This window comes from Canis aureus, chromosome 37, assembly GCF_053574225.1.
Source record: "Canis aureus isolate CA01 chromosome 37, VMU_Caureus_v.1.0, whole genome shotgun sequence".
Classification (NCBI taxonomy): Eukaryota; Metazoa; Chordata; class Mammalia; order Carnivora; family Canidae; genus Canis; species Canis aureus.
The window spans coordinates 20,446,331-20,467,510 of NC_135647.1; the positions used below are offsets into that span (position 1 = coordinate 20,446,331).

At 45.4% G+C, this 21,180-nt stretch overlaps 1 protein-coding gene across 2 annotated transcripts in view; it reads left to right on the top strand.

Annotated features, from left to right (window-relative positions):
* The window catches only part of F13A1 (coagulation factor XIII A chain), a 168,058-nt gene that overhangs the window by 125,323 nt on the left and 21,555 nt on the right, over positions 1-21,180 (top strand). For both annotated transcript variants that reach the window (XM_077886450.1, XM_077886451.1), the window contains exons 12-14: positions 7,326-7,479; positions 15,279-15,566; positions 20,733-20,893. In XM_077886450.1, the coding sequence (XP_077742576.1) occupies positions 7,326-7,479; positions 15,279-15,566; positions 20,733-20,893 (603 nt within the window). The remainder of the gene's footprint in view (positions 1-7,325; positions 7,480-15,278; positions 15,567-20,732; positions 20,894-21,180) is intronic.

Consider the following 21,180-nt stretch of genomic DNA (forward strand, 5'->3'; position numbering starts at 1 on the left):
GAAATTTCAGAGTATACTACTTCACTCCAACACTAACCTAGCAGCTCACGTAAAAAACAAAATCCAAACACACCTTAGCCATGGTTTAGTCTGGGAACTGCAACCCATTTCCTGCCACTCCAGGCCATCCTCCATCACCAGGGAGGTAAAGCACAGCTGCTGGAATACAGGGGAGAGGGAATGGTAGCTAGAAGGCAGCATATTTGATGAGTTGATGGGGACACTTTGGTGAAGGGCCCGAAATTCTGAAATATTTGGATAGGGGCTAAGAGCAGGTGAGGCAGTTAGAGAATACTCCAAGGAGAGCTATGAAAATCAAATTAAATATAAAAGGTTTGAGTAAAGGAGAAGGCTGGGAGGCTGCTGAGGCCAGGGGGTAGACAGCAAAGAAATATGTGAGAGGCAGGATTTACCCAGAGTATGGTTTCGCCAATAAACACACTGAAGTAATGTCTGTCGTATACAGAATTCTTATTATATAATCACTGTGTCTACCATTTGAGGCTCTTAGCCACCCTTAAAAGTCGGTATAATGATTCTTCCCATTTTACAGAAAAGAAAATTGAGACAGAGTGGTTAAGTAACCTTTCCATAGTCATTGATTTAATAAAGAGTCATCCTAAGATCTAGAGCCAGGCAAGTGCCGGAGCGCTCATGCCAGTAACCACCATACTCTACTACTACTCTGGGATGAATATATACCTGTCATAAATATGTGGTGGGCACTGACCTATGGGGAACTCTGAAGCCTGTGCCCTTAATAAACTAGATTCTTTAAAAAAGAAAACAAAAGAAAACAAAACAAAACTAGATTCTTGAGACACCTGACTGGTCTAGTCCGTTAAACCTCCGACTCTTGGTTTTGGGTCAAGTCATGATGTCAGGGTCCTGAGATGGAGCTCCTAGACAAGCTCTGTGTTCAGTGGGGAGTCTGCTTGAGATTCTCTCTCTCCCTCAGCTGTTCCCCCTCATGCCCTCTCTCTCTCACACACACACACACACAAAAATAAACAAACAAAAAAGAAACTAGATTCTTGATGTTAGTGGCAGTCCATAGCACATTGAAAGTTAAATAACAGTAGTACAAGAGACTCTGTGGAACTGTCAGATGAGCAATGTAGGTGATAAATGATCTGCATTTAATACATACAGAGTTGTTAATTGAGAAATATGGGTCAGGAAATGAGTAGGACGGTAAAGGCCATAAGGCATCATCCAGAGGGGGGGATGACATGGGGACATGTCATAATGACATAATGACATCTGTGTGATAGCCATGGTGGATGGGCAGACCATTGTGGGAGCACACGGAGGGGGTGATTAGTACCTGAATTGCGTCTTGAGGGATAGTTTGTAGTTATTCAGGCCAAGTGGGTAAAAAAGAAGCCAGGGGAAGGAAAGAATTTTAGGCAGAGGGGACAATATGAGCATCTGAATGGTGTGGGGCGGGGGGGAGGGATGTTACAAGCTGTACAGGCTCACAAAAAGGGATGTGTCGGGAGTGTCAAAGATGAAGGCAGAGGCAACTGGACATGGGACGTTAGGTCCTGTGAACTGGGTACTGCCTCCTGTGAAGGAGTCCCCACAGGGGAGACACATGAGCCCCATGGAGCTGGGACTTTAAAGTGGTGGCCCCCAAGCTGGGAGGTCAGTGGGAAGGCTGCACTTGCCCCACACCTACCCCAGAGGACATAGCCTGAGCTCCCCAAATGGCAAGAGCCAGGAAGGAGAGGCAGCATCAGGAACTGTTTAGGAAGTAAAATAAGCATGAATATTCAGACAGCAAGATCGGGAATTTGAAATACACAAAGGGGACAGTATTTCCTCCACGGAGACTACCTTACAGTTGCTGGAAGCCTGGGAAAGACAGGCAGACTGTATTTTGAATTTCATCCCCTCGATTTCACTTCGGGATTTGGAGATTTATCCCAACCTCCCCAGCTGCCAACTGATAGTTTATGATGCTAGGAGAATCTCTTAATGGGAAATCGCTCTAAAATTCACAGAGCCTTGTTTTTATATTTTTATTATGCTTTGTTGCTGCAGAGAAAGGCAGAGGGAACAACCTCCCTCCAGGAGCAAATTGCCTAATAGCTGTTAATGCAAACGCGTTTTGCTATTATTAAATATAGATCGGGGTGTTATGCGTGTCATCGGGATTCACAGATTATAATTACTCCTCTCTCAGCCACTGCAGACTTGTCTGACGGAGCGCACGATTTGCCGCCTTGGCATGGGCTGAGCCCCGGGGCTGAGCCATTTATAAGAGATGCTCAAGCTGTTGAAAGTGTATAAGGAGTCTCTTCTCAAGGGTGCCCAAGTAGGACCGCATGGGGGGCATCGTATTTAAGTTTAACGAGAGTGTCCATGACTCAGGTTCAGATCGCATCCTCCCTTGCCTTCTCCATCCTCTGGCTGCGTAAGCCTGCCTGTCGCACCCCCGGCAGGCAGCCCAGTGTGCCTTTTCTTGCCTTTCGCTGACTTTCTTGGTCATTCCTTACTCACTTCCGGGCTGGATTAAACCTCATGCTCACTGACGTTTTCTGATCTTCACAGAGCCATGGTCTCCTTTAGTGAAAGCAGAATCCAAAATAAGAAGTGAAGGGGAGCAGAGGATACAGGCTTCCAGTTATAGAATAAGCCACGGGGATGAAAGGCACAGCATAGGGAATACAGTCAATGATGTTGTAATAGTGTTGTGTGGTGACAGATGGGAGTCGCACTTGCGGTGAGCACAGCATAGAACATAGGGAAGTTGAATCACTAGGTTGTACACCTGAAGCTTATGTAACATTGTGTATCAACTACACTCAAATTAAAAAAAAAAAAAAAAAAAAAAGCTCTCCTCTACCCTCCACCACACTTTGCATGTCTGGCCCCTCCTTGGGTCCAAGTCTCTGCTCTGGTCACCTCCTCAAAGATGCCTTCACTCACCCCATCCCACCCCCATCTAGCATCACACTTTCTGCCCTGTTGCTTTTATCCTTCTACTCTCCCTTAGTGTTATTATCTCTCTCCCTTCTAGAGTATAAACTCCATGAATGTATCCTCATCACTGAAAACAAGTTCTGTCATGAGGTAGTCACAAATAAATGTTGAATGAATGAGTGATGGGTGGATAAATGAATGAATCAAGCAAGCAAGCAAAAGCAGATGCAGGGTACATTGCTAAGAACAGAGTCTCAGAGCGATGGCATCCAGATGGTGCCCTCAGGTGCTGGTCCCGGCAGGAGATGAGGCACAGAGACGAAGCAGCAGAGAGCACACACAGGGGCCTGACCACGTAGCCAGCGACTGGAGGCTAAAGGAATGGCAAGCACAGGGTGGAAGGGTGGCAATTATGCCAGAAGGCTCATGGACCAGGCCAGTAGCTGCTGCCTCTGTGTGCCCTCAAAGGAGCACCACTTTCTCTGCACAGCCTATTTTGTAGTTATCTCTATTTGGGAACAAATGAACAAAGCGAATTGTTCTGGACCCTGAAAAAGAGTTTCCACCCTTAGTGGTAAAGAGCATAGCTTCTACCAGCAGTAGACATATGCTAACATTCCAGGGGCACAAGTAGAACTCTGTAGAGAGGGGAACTCAGCCTGCAGCCCCAGCCCACCTTTGCTGAGCCCTGAGTGCTCAGCAAGCCCCTCGGCAGAAGCTGAATACAAGCACCTGTGTCTAACAAAGAGGCAAAGGTGCAGTGTGCTGAAACGAGCACCAGATTTCATGTTGGGATGTCCCGGTTCTATGTGACCACAGTCTCTCCAAATATAGGGGTAGGACCAGATGGCCCCAAAGACTCCTTTTCATTCAGCCCTAAACAATAGGGCTTTCTCCGGAAGTACTGGTCTACCTTTTAACCCTGCAAGATTGACATTATTAAACCCCAGCTCAGGGACATTGAATAGCTTGCCCCCAGTCACACAGTATAGACCCAATATTCTTTCCAGCATCACCTGCACTCACAACTCTCTATCATAGACATGCAATTGGTCTTGGGTGGGAGCCTATCACCGTTACTCTTTTAAGCTCTCCGGGGCTCATACGCAGCCAGGATGGAGGAGTGGTGGCTGAAACGGAAAAGAAAGCTTGCTAATGTCCATTGGAAAGAATCCTTTCTCTCTACACCCCCACAACATACATATGCAATAGCCATTTCATATGTGGGCTTCTCCTCTCCTTGCTCCACAAGGGACAGTGCTGCCGAGCTGGCCTGAGGTTTGAGCCCACGTAAATCTCCTAAGCTCTATGCTCAAGAGGAGATGATGATTTAGTCACTTTCATATTTAGCCTTGTCTCCCTGGAAAACTGTAAACTGTTGTAAGGGCTGTTATTAAGAGGATATTTATCAGCATTGTTGCTATAATTTGCAAGTGGAGGAGGAGGCTGTTTGTGCTTGCATGGCTTCCTCCAGAGGGAAAGACAAAATTCTCAGGAAGCTCATTTAAAGTTTCCTTAACTTTTTTTTTCTCCCCAAAATGACAGATATTCCTGGTGTCTGTCATTGCCTGTCCTGATTCCTGATTTTGTATTTTGACCTTGCATATCCTATGGCTAGTGCCACAAAGCTGTGGCTCTGCTGAAGAATGAGGTCACCATTTACCACCCTTCATGTTTCTGAGGCCCATGCATGGAACCTCTTGCACCCCAAGCATGAAACCATCTCACCACCTCATGGTGGAGCTCATGCTCCAGCAGGGTTGTGTGGGAGAAGCAATGCCCTGTGAAGATCAGAGAATGGGCCAGCCCAGAGCAAAGGTCAGGGAATATGCTACAGGCCAGCCCAGGATTTCATTCTCCAGCAGCTCCCAGCTCTGACTACAAACACTTTGCTGACCCTTCTTAATGCATTTGGCACCCTCCTCTGTGACATAATAGTATATACCTCACAGATGGTTGTTGTTGTGAGGTTTAAATTAAATAATTTGTAAGTGCCCCTGAAACCTTGTGATTGTTCAATAAATGTTGGCCACTTGCTTTCACCTTACTAGCAGTCAGACTCCATGTAAATTCAGAATATTTTTGTGAGAAAGTAGAGAAAAGTTGCTCTTTTTAACCTCAACTTTGAAAGTTAGGGTTTTATCATCAAGTTCCCTCATTACCTAATAAAAACTATTACATTTTTACTCAGTTTTAAAGTTTACAAGTCATGCTCACATAGCTCCTATGTCGTTTGGTGCTGTCTCACTGAAACGTTACTATGAAATTGGCAGGACAAGTATAACTATTTTTATTTTATAGGAACAGGAACTGAAGTTCAGAGAGGATAAGGTGGCTTTCTAAAAGTACACATTCAAGATCAGAACCCAAGGTTTTGCAGCTAATCCAGTGTGTCTCTTACCTACGGTCTCAAAACTATGGCCATGGCAGTCCCTCTGCCTGCCATAGCCTTCCTCTCGCCATTTATTTTTTGTTTATTCTTTTTAGCTATATTGGGGTATGATGAATGTAAAATATTGCACACATTTGTTTTTTTAATATTTTATTTTTTTATTCATGAGAGAAAGAGCAGGGGTGCAGAGGCAGAGGGAGAAGCAGGCTCACTGACAGGAGTTCGATCCCATGATTCTGGTATCATGACCTGAGTGGAAGGCAGGCGCTCAACCAACTGAGCCACTCAGGCACCCTATTGCACACATTTAATATATACATCTTGATGAGTTTGGACATATGCATACACCTGTGACACTATCCCCATAATAAAGAAGCTACACATGGCCATGATCTCCAGCAATTTCAGTTGGTTGGTTGGTAAGAACACTAACATGAGACCGTTTAGTTCATTAACTCCTATGCATCTTCCAGCTTTCAACCTATTACTTCCTAGCTACCACCAGCCCCTCATCATGCCCCATGGCCCCAGGTGTTCCCCTGGTATCTTCAGCATCTGCCCCACCACCTTGCCCCATCTGGGTACTTATTGTACCATTTTGCCATCTCAGTAGACACCGAGATAAGATAGAATTATTTAAGAACTTCTTTAAAAAATAATGGATTTAGGGTTCTACTCAAGACCTCTTCAGTTGGGCATCTATTCTTTTTAAAGTTTCCCAGGTGATTACTAGAGAGTGTAAATCCTACAAGGGCAGTGACCAAATGTGTTTTTTTCCATCTTTATGACTATAGCACTACAGCATCTTGGCAATACTATTAATTTATGATACTATTATTGCTTACTGAGTGTTTGATCAATGCCAGGTAGTATGATAAGTAATTTACAGACATCTATTTCAGTTAATTCTGCTACCCACTCTGAGGAAGTCATTATTATCAGCGTATTTGAAAGAGTTGGGACCTGTAGCTTGGAAAACATTTTGTGAACACATCAGAGATTGTTTTCACTCGGAGCCCCTGATAATGCACTGTAGTTCATGTTTCCTACCTGCTCCCATGCTAATAAATGGGATTCCAAGAAAGTGGTTGTAACGAATATAATAAGAGACTCTGGGGGAATCAGCCTTCAGGCACATATTTCGACATTGTTTCTAGAAAGTAGAGTCATAATGCAGAATGTCAGAAGAACTTGGGGTCAGCCAGCATGGCCCCAAGGGGCTGTTTCCAAATCCCACAAATAACATGGTTTAGTTGCTGAATCACCAGAAAATTGCCTAAATTTTTCCTCATAGCCTAATCTCATTTTTCAATTAAAATGCTTTTGACTGTAAGTAACAGAATTAAAATGACTTAAACATGAGGAGTTTAACTATAATTTTTCTCTTGTAGATAATCCTAAAGTGGGCGGTCCCAAGATTGGCTCAGCCATTTAACAGCCTCATTAAACCCTCTTGTGCTTCTTATCTCTCTACTCAGCCATCTTTGTATGGTTGGCAGTGTTTCTCTTCACTGTCCCGGGTAGGCTACAGACGCTCCAACCATCACTTCACTTCACGTGAAAACATTCAAAAGCAGGAAGGGAAGGGCAGACTCTCTCCTCTCATAACAGAAAAGAATCCTTCCCAAAAGCCACCCAGCAGACTTCTTCTTCCCAGAAATAGGTCACACAGCCACTGCTGGCTTAAAAGCAATCTGGGAAAACAAGTAACAGGTGGCTCTTTCTGATGAAGTGGAATTCACCAGCAAGAAAAAGGAGAGAAAGAAGTGATTGATGTTTAAACAATCAGTAGTCCAAATACTCTTCATTTATAACACTTAAGGGCTAGAAGAAGGTAGATTATCCTTCCGATTCATTTCTAAAGCAAGTTCAACCCTGTGAATTCAATGTTGTTGAAGAAAGGAACATGTCAACTCTAGGGATCCCAGATGTCTATACCACTGAGATTGATTTTGATGACGAAGGACATCAGATGGTAGCTCATGCTCTCCTCTCCTGTTTTTAGGTCAACAGTGATCTCATTTACATTACAGCCAAGAAAGATGGCACTCATGTGGTGGAAACCGTTGATACCACCCACATTGGGAAATTGATTGTGACCAAAGAAGTTGGAGGAGATGGCATAAAGGATATTACTGATACCTACAAATTCCAAGAAGGTAACTTACTGCCACCGAATGAAGGTTTCTTTGCCCATATTTGTTTAGTACCTACCCACTGTCACTATGAAATGTGTTCCGGAGAATACACTATAAACTTTCATGAGGGAGACACCTCACACCCACTCCTTGTAGTTTCCTTTGTTTGTTTGCTTAATGCAGAATTCCCCTTCACATCGCTTGTGAAAACATTTTGGTTTAAAGTCACATCTATTTTAATGCAGTATAGAATGTGTTCTTATTCACAATGGAATTATCTTAACTTTCAATAGTAGAAAACATTGTATAACTAATGTCATTTTAGTTCAATAATAGAAATATGAATGACCATTCACATCTGTTTACAAACTATGTTCATGTACATTGTTCCACTGAATTATCACAGAAGTCCCTTGAGATAGATAATACAATCTATCCTCAACAGGACCATGCAATCCCACTAATTCAGGCCAATTACATCACAGGCCCATTTCAATGATAAAATAATGTGAATGTTAACAATGTTTATTGCGTAGACAGTTTCAAAGGGAGCTGTTGAGTCCAAGCCCATTTCAGTCAGTCCAGGGACCTACTTTATGTCTGGAATTGCATTTGGTGCTGGGGATCCCTGCTGTGAGCAGGACCCAGTTTCTGTTCCTGGAAAAGTGATAGGATCATCATTTAGAGGAGGGAGGTAGGAGAACGAAGAAGAAAGACACTCAGTCCAACCAGAAGATTCAGAAAAAGAAGAGCCAGGTAAGAGGAACCACAGATTACAGTTAAAGAAACCTAGACAGGGGCTTCCAGGCATCAGGAACATGACCAAAGACATCCTGGAGGTGTGAATAAATTGGAGTGTTTAGGGTCCTGTAGCCATTTCTAAAATACCCAGTCCAGAGTGCCAGTGTCCGGAGACAAAGCTGCCCAAGGTCAGTAGTGGAAAGGAGGTAGAGGAGCTTGGATGTCTTGATGGGGAACATGGAGTGTATTTTACAAATGATTCACCAGCAGAGGTTGTTAGGAGTGACATTTATTTTAGTGAATGGATAGAAATGACAAGTAATTAGCATATACCTAAATATTCATCAGTATTCCTGAAGTGCTAAGGAGTGCAGAATTTGTTTTAAATATTTTAGACAGTCTCTCTGCTCTTATTTTAAAAAGCAATTTGCACTATAAAGAGAAAGTTTGCTGAATTGAGAATTCTCGTGCGCTGTATTAGAAATTCAGGATTTTTGTCATCTGAACTAGTGAATCTTTGCTGTATTTCTGAAATGGTTCATTCCTTTCTCCTATTGGTTACCATCCATTGCACAACATAGATGGAATTTTTTTTGGCTTTTTCCTGAAATGAGAGTTTAACAAAAACATAAGTACAGTGAAACAAAACAAGCAAATAATGTCCTCTTGTTATAATAAAGTTACACACAAAAGGATTTGGAAAGGAAAAATAAAAGTTTTTAGAAAAAGAGAAAGAGAGACATCTGGGTGGCAAGCGTCTGCCTTCGGCTCAGGTCCTGGGATGGAGCCCCACATCGCATCGGGCTCCCAGCTCAGAGAGGAACCTGATCCTCCCTCTGCCTCTGCTGCTCCCCCTGCTTGTGCACTCTCTCTCTTTCTCTCTCTCTCTCTCTGATAAATCAATCAACCAATCTTTTTAAAAAAGAGAAAGGAAAAGAAACTAGCTGCAACATTCCCTCATTTATTCATTTGTCCACTCAACAACTTGCTCTTCACCACGCACCATATTCAGAGTATGGTTGTGTAGGGATGAGATATACAGTCCTGCCTTCCTGTCTAGCTGGAGAGATGAGCAGGAACCAAGCCGTCACTGAGCTATGCAGCAGGTGCCCAGAACAGGGCACAGAGAAGGGAGTTCCAAGCCAGACTCGGGATTCTTTTTTTTTTTTTTAATTTATTTTTTATTGGTGTTCAATTTACTAACATACAGAATAACCCCCAGTGCCCGTCACAAATCAAAACCACAATGAGATACCACCTCACACCAGTGAGAATGGGGAAAATTAACAAGGCAGGAAACAACAAATGTTGGAGAGGATGCGGAGAAAAGGGAACCCTCATACACTGTTGGTGGGAATGTGAACTGGTGCAGACTCGGGATTCTGAAGGACATTTGGGATAGGCTTGCTGAGACAGAAGGAGAAACATGCATTGGCCAGGTAAAGCATGAGGAAAGAGTTCTCCAGAAAAAGGCAGCCCAACAGGGATTTCGGATAAGCTCCTGGTGTGGAAGAAATCCTAAGCAGACAGTGTAGTGAAAGGGAATAGAAGGGAAGGGAGAAGAAATGGGTAGGAAATATCAGAAAGGGAGACAGAACATAAAGACTCCTAACTCTGGGAAACAAACTAGGGGTGGTGGAAGGGGAGGAGGGCGGGGGGTGGGGGTGACTGGGTGACGGGCACTGAGGGGGGCACTTGACGGGATGAGCACTGGGTGTTATTCTGTATGTTGGCAAATTGAACACCAATAAAAAATAAATTTATTATTAAAAAAAAAAAAAGCAGACAGTGTAGAAAAAAGGGAGGTGACCCTGCAGGGAGCCATCCAGATAAGCAGCTGTCTCTTCTAAAGCACACAACAGAATGACATTTTCATTAGCTGTCTTCCATGGAGGTGGCGGTGAAGGCCAAATCAGGGCCCGCTGTCAAAAGAGGAAAGACCAAAAAGCAGTCCACAGAAGAGGAGTCGGGGCTTAACCAGGGGTGGACGCCCGATTAAAATAAATAAAAAGTGCCAACTCTGGATGAGGAAGATATCTGAGGTTCAGGCTTCCAGAGTTTGGCAAGAAGGCAAGTTTGGCAAAAGGTGGATAGTATGGGAGTCTGGTCTAAGCACAAGAACCCCTAAATCTGCATAGATAGTTATAAGAGACACCCCATACTCTTTCTGGGCTGCAGTTTGATCCCAGGAGGTTAATTAGCCTCTTAATCAAGAATGGCAGCTGCATTTTAAATTCTGACTCTACGAATGACCAAGTGGGGTGCTATTTACAGAAGGAAGCAGAGACCGTGCCTGAATCTGGCGGGAATCACTGAGTGATTATAGACGTCGCCACGGGCCCCTGGGAAAGGCTGTCGGCATCCGTGGTCATGCATTTGTCACTCTGATTCTCATTATTGAATCTCTCATATAATTTCTCTATCCATAAATGCTGAATGTGGCCACTAAAATGTGGAGATGAATAAAAACATAGAGAAGAAATTATTACCAGATTCAGGAATTAACTATTTTAATTAACTAAATTGTGGAAAGATCATTTTTCACATGGATGAACTAAAGCTTAATATTAATCTTATACCTTTTTTTTTCAAATATGTAAGATTAGGAAACTATAAAATTTTGAAAACCAGAATTCTTAAAACTTCTGCGGCCATCTGTCTTCTTTTATGATGGTGTCTGGATCCCATTTCCTCTTTGTTCCATCAATTATTCCCTCTGTCACTTGTATTTCCATCTCTCCTTCCCTATTAGCTCCTTCCCATTCACGTTCAAACAGAATCAAGTGGGGGGGAAAAAACGTGCACAGCTCTTTTTCAGCCATATATTCCCCACCAAATATGCCCTGTTCTTTCTTCCCACTGGCCTTCACAGCCAGGCATCTTGAAAGAGCTGTCTGCCCTTGGTGTCGCATCGCATGCCTTTGCCTTTCGTTTCTTGCCTACCATCCTCTGAGTTCTGCTACGAGCTGTAGATCCTTGAAGCTCCTCTTCTCGAGGCTGCCAGGACCACCTGATTGCCATGTTGAATAAATGTTTGCAGATCTCAGCTTGTCTGAGTTTCCCCTGCCTTCTGATGCTACTGCTGGGCCCCGAATCTTGAAATTCTCTCTTCTCTGTGCTCCTGTGCCATCTTCTCCTGGTTCCATTTCCATCCCAACCTACTTGACTCTTTTTTTTCTATCCCCTTCTGCAACCCTAAGCTCCTCTTTTCTTCCCTCACCTCTGAATGTTACTTATTCTGGGCCCAGTCCTCAGGCTTCCCTCCTACCCGCTCTATGTTCTTTCTCCACGGCTGGCGTTATAGTCACATCTCTACAGATCACCTCCAGTCAATGTCTCTGGCCCAACTTCCAGATTCAGTTCCACATTCCCCTAAACCTCTTCCAGAAACCTGAAACCGACGCTTCTGGAATGCACCTTTCCTCATGCCCTCCCTTGCCTGAATCTGTTGCCCCCACTTCAGACCCCAGTGAAGAGAATCACAGCCCCCCACCCCCACCCACCCACCCACCCCCACACCCACAAATTTAGCAAATCGAGAATCAGTCAGGCAGCAAACCCTCTAAACATCCCCTTTGAAATAGTTCAAATCTATCTCCTCTCTCTATGCTGTGGCCACCCTCTGAGAATTCAGTGGTACCGGGCGTGGAAAGCCCTTAGCATTGTGCCTGGCACAGAGTAAGTGTCCAATAAAGTTAGTTTCTGCTCCTGCTAGGAATTCTGTCATTACTACGATACTACTACAGTGAGTCGGGGCATGGGTACTTTCTCCAGGCTAACTGCTGCAACTTCCCATTTCCACCTTTCCTCCACATCTTCTCTTTCCCTCCGTCTAACCTGTGCATCGCTGTTAAAGTGACATATTTAAAATATATCATTCGTGCCTGTTACTGCACTGCTTCAAAGTCCTTGTTCTCTGTTGCCTTGAAGGGCATTTCAATCAGACCTCACCAAGCTCTGCTATTTGCCTTTTGGGCCCCCCTCCAGTGCACCTCCTGACCACATCCACAGGCATCCCGAGCACCAGCCAGGAGAGCTGCAGACAGTCCTCCAGAGACCCAGGCTGCCACTTTCTTCTTTCCTTTGCTCTCACTGCAGAGACAAAAACCTCTCCAAGGAAACTTCCCTGGCTCCAGGTGGTGTTGAGTCTCCCCCCCATTTCCCTGACACACATGCAAATGTCTGACCCGGCTTCTGTGATGGACACATGCATAGTGATCCCTCTGCACTTGACCCTGAGACCCATGAGGGGAGCACTGTGCTTCTCATCTGAGCCTAGCACAGTGCTTGGACATCATAGTGTCTCAAGTAACACCAAATAGTCAAATGAATGGTACTGCAGGTGGCACTTGCACAGGTGAATTTAAATGCACATCACACATCCCAAACTGAACTATTTAGTATCTATCATGAAGATGAAAGTTTTGTCTCTGGATGAAAGCGAAGTGCTTTTCCAAACCTTGATCCTTCAAAGCCTCTTTGCCAGGGTGGTTGTAGGTGCTGGGGACATGGAGATGGGTCCCAGTGGGGAAAATAATGTCATGCAGTGTCAAATGCTGGGAAGAGGACAGAAAATCAGGTAATATATGTTAGTGAAAGATGACAGGCCTGGGCTTGGGGACACATTACACAGGGTAATAGAAGGGGGGCTCTCGGAGAAGGTGACATTTGAGCTAACACCTGAGCAATGAGAAGAAACTTAACAAACATAAAAGGGCATTTTCATTACATCCGGGTTCGCGGAAAGATGCTTTTGACCTTGCTCCTGGAAGCCACAGAGAAACCTCAGAAAATGTAATCTGGCTTTAGATCATTCTCCCACAACACTAAATTCATGGCCCTGAATTATGTAAGATGTCAGAGCCATAAAGCACAAGTGCAGAGAGACGGGAATTCTGCAGAGCTCTGGGGAAACCCTGATGTGCCTGCCTCCTTTCTGGGCCTGTGCTTCTTGAACAACTGCCTGGCAGCTCCTGCTCTTGCAGGCTGGTCCCCAGAGGGGAGCCAGGGGCTCCTCTGTCTATGACACAATATAAAGTCTCTCGTGGCTCACCACAAGCCTACCACTTGCCCCTTCCCCTCCTCTGGGTCAGCTCGGCTTCTCTCCCCGCGGGTGGCATCTCTCTGACCAGGGCTTTACTGCTAGTGCTCCCCTCCTGCATTTTGTCTAAATGCATATCTGGTCCCCATCCAAAGTGATAATCAATAATGCTCTCCCGAGGAGCTGTTGGCCAGGTGCTTTCTGTTAAAATACTTCACTGAATTTTCCTTGTCATAGCCCCTCCTTCCCTTGATAGGGAGATAATATCTCCCTCCTATTGATCTGCAAACATGTGCTCTAGCCAATGCTTGTCCTAGACCAATTGTTCCTGGCACACTCTTGCAATCTTGACAATCAGAGAAATTGTTAATACACACACACATATTCACATTTGTTTGCAACAGCTCCTGGCATTTTCTGTCTGCAGAGCACTAGTAGCTGCCAGTTCTTATGCATGCACTACCTCTAAGCCTCCTAACAACCCTCTGATGTCGGTGCCTTCCCCCTTTTTTAAAAAAAACAAGGACTTGGATGGTAACAACAGTGTCTGCCTTGTAGAGTTGTCCAAGGATTAAATGAGACAATGCCCAGTACGCACTTCACCACAATACCTATCACCGAGCTCGCTCTCTGTGATAGCTGTTGCTATCAATTGACTTCTTCATCTGCATTGCATTTCACGGCTAAGTAAAGTAGAAGACATTGTCTTAAAATTAACAAATTTAAAAGCTCACAGTTTTATTTAAAAAGTGATTCCTTTTTTGCTAGCCATTCCCATGACTAGTTTTTACAAGTCCAAGAATTTGCCTCTGTGTCTTCCTCGATGCACTAAGATGTCCCCAAAGGTATTCAGGTGGTAAACAGAAGAGAGACTCTCTCCATACCTTCTCAAGCCCTGTGCCCTCAAGCTGAGCCTTTTGTCCAGGGCTCTGTAAGGAACATCAGCCCAGCACGGAGCCAGGAGTGAGCTCTGAGGCCCGACTTGTACCTGTATTTCTTGATTCCACATCTGCACAAAGCTGCTGTTTGATTCTTCCAGGGCTCACCCCTTCTCCTGTCCCCACCTGCATCTCCTCCACCACCACTCTGAAAATCCCACAGAAGACCTTTTCCTGAAAACAGCATACACATCTCAAACTGCATTAGAATTTTGGTGTGCCACCAGATGCCAATAGGTGTCCCTCAAAAATAAAAAAAATGTGTTCCATGTCACATGAGTTTGGGAAGTCTTATGTTATCTAAGCCTCCTCACCGTAGGACTCAATCTCAGAGCATCTGATGGGCTATAATCAATGCAATGAACATTTGGAGGCACTAGACAACCTGGTGCTCCCCAAGGGAATGTGACCTTAGAGCCCTTGGGCAGGGAGGGCTTATTAATGACCTGCCAGGTCTGAGTGTATGGGGCGGTGCACTATTTGGGATAAAGGGATCTCTATACTCTGCCGGGGGGCAGATGGCAGCAGAGGAAGGAGGAGAAGGCCGGACAGTAGCTACCCAGGGGTCAGCTCAACAGGAGCAAGTGGGACAGGCCCCGGTGGAAAGAGAGACAGATCTTATCAGAAAGATCCACGAATAGGAGAAAACTCATATAGCACAAGGGGGAATGGCAGGACACAACTATTGCCAAACTCTTTGCTTAGAAAGCCTCAAATTCTAGCTAGGATTTGGGGAGAGAAGCAAATTGACAACCTATTTGTGTCAGCTTCCCCCTATCATGCCAGGGCCACCCACAGAAGGAGCAGCAGTAGAAAGACCACCCAGAGAGCAAGCCCCTTAGCAACCCCCCTTTCAGATAAGCCCCGGCGATGCCGCCTAATTCTTCAAGCCAGACAGGTCACAGTTCTCTGGAAACCTGATTTTGCAGACTTGGTAACATAGGAATAGTGATGAAACCTGTCTGGAAGGGCAGTGGTGTGGCTTACGGAGGCAACCTGACGAGGACAGCACACAGTGCCCGGAGCGCAGTGTGTTTATTAATTTCTCTTTGATGGATTGCGTTTCTTTCCCCCCATCATTATCTCTGCATCTTTCCTAGGCCAAGAAGAAGAGAGGCTGGCCCTAGAAACTGCCCTGATGTACGGGGCTAAAAAGCCTCTCAACATCGAAGGCATCCTTAAACCGAGATCGGATGTGGACATGAATTTTGACGTGGAAAATGCCGTGCTGGGAAGAGACTTCAAGCTCACCATCACCTTCCAGAACAACAGCCCCAGACGTTACACGCTCTTAGCCTATCTCTCAGGCAACATCGTCTTCTACACCGGGGTCTCCAAGACGGAATTCAAGAAGGAGACATTTGAAGTGACACTGGAGCCCTTGTCTTGTAAGCTAACAGAGGGGGGTTCTTCTCCCAGGGACTTTTCTCTGCCTCCCTGTCTGGCTTGGTGCTGTCACTCAGTCATAACTTCCTGTCAGGGGTGCACAGGTGGCTCAGCCGGGTAAGCATCTGACTCTCCATTTCAGCTTAGGTCATGATCTCAGGGTCTTGGGTTGAGCCCCGATTCCAGCTCCACACTCAGCGGGGAGTCTGCTTGAGATTCTCTCTCCCTCTCCCTCTGCTCCTTCTCTCCTCTCTTTTTCAAATAAATAAATAAATAAAAACACCTTCCTATCAGTTAAAGTTCTGGCCCAGAGCTCAGGAATGTGAACCACATAAGGGAACCTCCTTTCTCCAGAGGAGCCTCAAGTTTCATCTTCATCTCTCATGCATAGAAGTGAACAAGGAAACTTTCAAAGCCTAGAGCCCCAGGAGTCATGAAAATGAAAGGTAACTTCTTGCTACTCAAAGTGTGGGCCAAAGACCTGAAGCATCAGCATCCTCTGGGAGCTGGTTAGAAATGCAGACTGTCAGGCCCCACCCCAGATCTGCTAGACCAGGATCTATGTTGTAACAAGATCCCAAGGGGATTTTAGTGCCCAGAAAGGTTTGTGAAGCATCTGTGTCAGAAAGCACACTGGCATCCCTCCCTGCAAGTCAGGTAAAGTTTTGGGGGGCTGCCCCAGCAGGAATGATGTGTTTTGCTTTACCATTTAGAAGGTAAGAATCGAAGCTCTGCATACAGGCCATTTCTGAAAACTCACCTGCTGATATATTGGGATGGAGGGAGAGCCCATCCTTGGGAGAGGAGACTGGAGACTCAGGATGCGCTGTCAAGAGCCTCTGAAGGGCTTCTTTCTCTCTGCCACTTCTCATGGGATCCCTTTCTTGTCCTTGATCCTATCCATCCTCCCTTGAATATATGCCCTTCAAAAGCATCTCCTTCACTATAAAAATTCAGAATATTTTAAGTAGGCTTGGGCTCATCAAGCCTCAGCTTGCATTGGGGATTGCAATTTTGGTCAATCTTATATCTTGGGGTACTGGCATGTAAGGGCACGAAGGTTGGTCACATAATTGGTAAAATGAGTTAACTAGGAAAAACTAGTCTCCCGGTCATGCATGTCAAGTTAAAGCAGGTTGGAAAGGACCTGAACACTTCAGGGCACTGGATTTCTGTTGACCTGACATGTGGCACAGAAAAAGAAAAAAAAATTTAAAGGTGCACAAATAATAAGTTTTACAATGTGGAGGCAAGCAAGACTTGCCCCCCACGATGACCAGCTCACACATCCCAGTTGTTTTCAAGCTTTCTGGAGTCAGTGGCTATCCCCAGCTGCAGTGAGCACTCTTGTGAGGCTTTAAAAAGATATTCCCATAAAAATGCAGAACTATTCCTAAACATCCTAATTCTAAGAAACGTGCCCAACCTTAGGGGAATAAGTCTCCGGAGCTACAGTAATGTGACTAACAATTAAGAAATCACTGTGGGTTTTTGTTTTTGTTTGATACTAAGAGATCTAGCACTTTTCTTATCCTTCAAGGTAGGAAAGGTACTACTTAAAGACAAGAGTAGTGGGTATAAAGCCCTCAAAAACTGAGCTTTGGAATTAGACAAATCAGGCTTTTAGGTGTGACTATGTCACCTTCCAGCTGTGTGTCCCTACACAAGTTACTTAAGCAATCTGAGCTCTTCCCTACGTGAGAATAATACCACCCACATCACAGGGTTGTAGACTGGTTCCCCAAACCTTTATTGTGAGCTTAATGTCTAGATGCTGTTTTGTGCTAGAGACACAGCAATGAACACAACAGAAGTGCCAATCCCCATGGGGTTTGTGGTCTTAGGGATAGGGCTGGACAATAACAAAGTACCATTTAGTATAGTTACACACATAATAAGGAAATATAAAGCAGGGTAAAGGAGGGAGGGAATGTTGGTGGGGATGGGGTGGTCAGGAAAAAAGCTCTCTAACGGGGTGACATTTAACAGAAACCTGACAGAAGGAGCAAGCTTCACAGCCAGAAGAAGCTGTAAATGCAAAGGCCCTGAGGCCAGAGCATGTTTGATGTGTTCGATGAGTAGCAAGGAAACCAGAGCTGGGAGCAAAGGTGACAAGGGCGAGTGGTAGGTGGAGACCACGTAAAGAACTGTAGGCCCTTGTAGGGACTTTGGCTTTGATTCCAAGTGAGCAGAGGAGCCATTAGAGGGTTTGAAGCAGAAATGAGGCATGATCTAACTTAGGCTTAACTATGCACCGTCCTTTCCCACCTCACAAGAGTCCCATCTCTCTATCTCCTCCACCTTTTCTCCCTAATCCAATAAGAAAATGGGCTTCTATGAGCTAGAGGGCTGGAATGGCATGATACATCAACCCTCTCAGTCGCTGACCTCGGGTCAACTGACCAGGTGGAATGAACTGTATGCAGATTGCAGTTTGCAAGCTAAAATAAATTGCAAAAAATAAAATAAAATAAATTGCAACATATTGCAGAAAAGCCACTTGATTCTAGACCTTGCTCAAGCAGGTCAGAGTACACTCCTAGGAGGCTCTATTGCAAAGAAAGTTCTCCAAGTAGAATGGGAGGCATTCTTTCCAGATTGATGATTAAAGAGAATGTGTGGGCTAGAGTCAGCTTGGAAGATTTGAATAACTTAAACCTTCCAGTACCTTCAAAGGTGCTATCGTTTCCACCTGGCTATATTTAGTTTTCTTTGCTTTTTGGAAAAAGAGATGAGGCAGCTCCTGTCTGTGTCTCCCTCGGCTTTCCCCAGACACAGTAAATGATATTGGCAGGAGCCCAGCTCCACCACTCATAGAATGAAAACCTATTCTTCTTTCTCTTGCCACGTTTAATAAACTTTATCTAGAACAATTTCTTGTGCAGTGGCAAAACACAGCACTTACATAACATACTATTTCAGGAGCACTGTTCTCTTGGGCTTGGAAGCACAGCCCAGTTTCCTTAGTGCTATGATTTAGAGAATGTTCCACCCCAGAGAATAATGTCCTGGTGCCAACATTATAAAGGTAGCAAAGGCCTCTGTTAAGATTGGTAGAAAGAAGTCAAGCATATCTCGCCAGCCTCAAGGAACCCAGTGGTCAAACACAGCCCACCCACCCCCCCGCGCCCCCTCCCCACCCCGGTAATAATCAGAGGAAGTCTGGGTTTTTATTGCTGCTGGAGGCAGCTAGAGACAAAACACATGTTCTTCAATGCATACCATTTGCCACTCCATCCTTTCAGAGTTGAGGGCATGAAAAACAGGCCCCTTGGGCTCATCTGAGGTTGTACCCAGTCAAGGGATGGAGTCTTATGTGTCTGCACGATTAATTGCCAGGGGAGCCACGGAGGAAGTAGGATCCAGGCTTGGGCCCAAAGAAGGCAGTATGAACAGGTCAGTCAAAAAAGCAGAATTGAAGGGCCAAGGTTAAGCCAAGATCCTCCTGTCTCTGGGAGCTTCTCAAAGTGGAATATGCATCATGTGGACATCTTATTCAACAGCAGATCCTACGCTGGGGTGGGTGTCAGAGAACCTGCATCTCTGATGAGCTCACAGGTGACGGTCTGCAGACCACACTTTGAGCAGCAAGCGCCTGGATTGGAAGGGCCATACCTTCCACGTGAACCAAGACTTCTACAGAGCCGATTCTGTGGGGAGCCTCCTGGTTGTTGGAGCAGTGCCTCCCCACCCCAGCTGCTATTGAAGTCAACTGAGCAACTTTTAAAATAATGCCTGGGTCTCAACCTCCAAAAGTATGATTTAATTGGTCTGTGGTGGGGTTCAACAGAGAGGGTTTTTAAATGTCCCCGAGTGACTGTGATATATGGCCAGGATTAAGAACTCTTCTGTTAAAGGGCTGGAGGCAGTCACAGCACGTATTCATCTGTGAGGAGACTTTGAAGCAGATGTTGAGCATAGCCTGATGCACCGTTGCCTGTGGGCTGACAAGTCAGGGGACTTTCTCTGAGCTCTGGCTCACCCTACACAGTACCTTGTCCTCATTTCAGGACTGCTGCTCCCTGGGGACTATCCCCTGCAGCTATAGACCATGGGAATCTTGCCTTCAGTAACTTCCACAGGGAGGAGGAATCTTTGGCAAAAGGCAGACATTGGACAGGGAAGCAGTGGCGGAGATGTTCGATTCGTGAGCGTTTACAGAGCCTGTGTTCCATGGTTGGGGATGGAGGTGTGAGCCACCCATCTCCCTGCTGGGTCGGCTGTCAACGCAGCGCTAGCACCTGGCTCTGAGCAGGCACAGCAGGTGCTACACCATGGCCAGGGCTCAGCCTGCAGAAGAAGTTGGCCCTTTGCTTTTGAATTCTGGGCAGTGGGCAATGAGAGCGAGAGAGAAAGTGGGCAGTGCAGCGAACAGAACCTCACTATTGTACTCAGAGCCACAAGATAGTATTCCCGCCCTCGGCCCAGATGGTGAACGGAGGAGAGCCTGGACCACTCCCCAGACTCCAAATGGCATCCTCACTGGCCTGTCCTCAACACAGCCAGCATCAGTGACCTGAGGAAACAGGCATTTGGCAGAGAGGTCTTTTTAAGTTGCAAATAAGAAGGGGGTGGGAGAGCTGAATGCCTAGGGTAAAAAAAATAGTTTCAAAGGCTTCTTTTAAACAGAAAAATCATGTAAGATTGGTACAGAAAAAGCTGGGAAGAACATGTGGAGCACTACAAGGAAAAGGTTTAGGTAGTTGACAGTTTTGCTCAAGGGTGGCCTACGACCTAGGGGAGATGTTTCTTGTTGCACGAGGGGAAGGCACATGGACTGCTGGCCTTGAGTCTCACTGTTCCATATCTGGCATCTTGGAATTGTCCGTGGTCAACTCAAAGCAGCCACAGGTTAAAACCTCTCAGTCCTTGATTTTAAACATCTCTGTCATGGCTTTGCATTTTCACAACAGCAAAAGCACTGTTTGGAAAAATTGACACATTTTCTCTAGTAAGGCTTTACTGAATATTAAATTTCTAGCACATTCTTGTTTTACCCAAGAAGCAGGAGACTTTGTTGTGGATTGAGTCTGTTCCATTCGCCCTTCACCTTTGCTGTGCTTCTGGTGGATGCTGAGCTTCTGTGGAAAACATGGGGCACTCGAACAAAGTCAAGCAGATCTAAACCAGGTCCTAATGCCCTGTGTGTTTGTCTCTCTTCCTGCCAGTCAAGAGAGAGGAGGTGCTGATCAGAGCGGGCGAGTACATGGGCCAGCTGCTAGAGCAAGCATACCTGCACTTCTTTGTCACAGCGCGTGTCAACGAGTCCAAGGATATTCTGGCCAAGCAGAAGTCCACCGTGCTGACGATCCCCCAGCTCATCATCAAGGTCAGTTTTACCATCTCAGGCAAGGGAGAAAGAAAGGCAAGTTGTTGATTAGGCATCCAGGCTGAGTGTGTGTGCATATGCATGTGTGTGTGTGTGTGTGTGTGTGTGTGTGTATGAATGTGTGTCCTGCTCAAAAAAAGGGAGGGGGAGCTAAGATCCTCCTGTTCTTTGAAAGAAGTAAACTGCCCTATATATAGACACACACATATAACACTTTTCTCTCCTCTCCAGATTTAAATATATAGATGTGGCTGCAGATATAAATATAACCTGTGGGTATAAACATA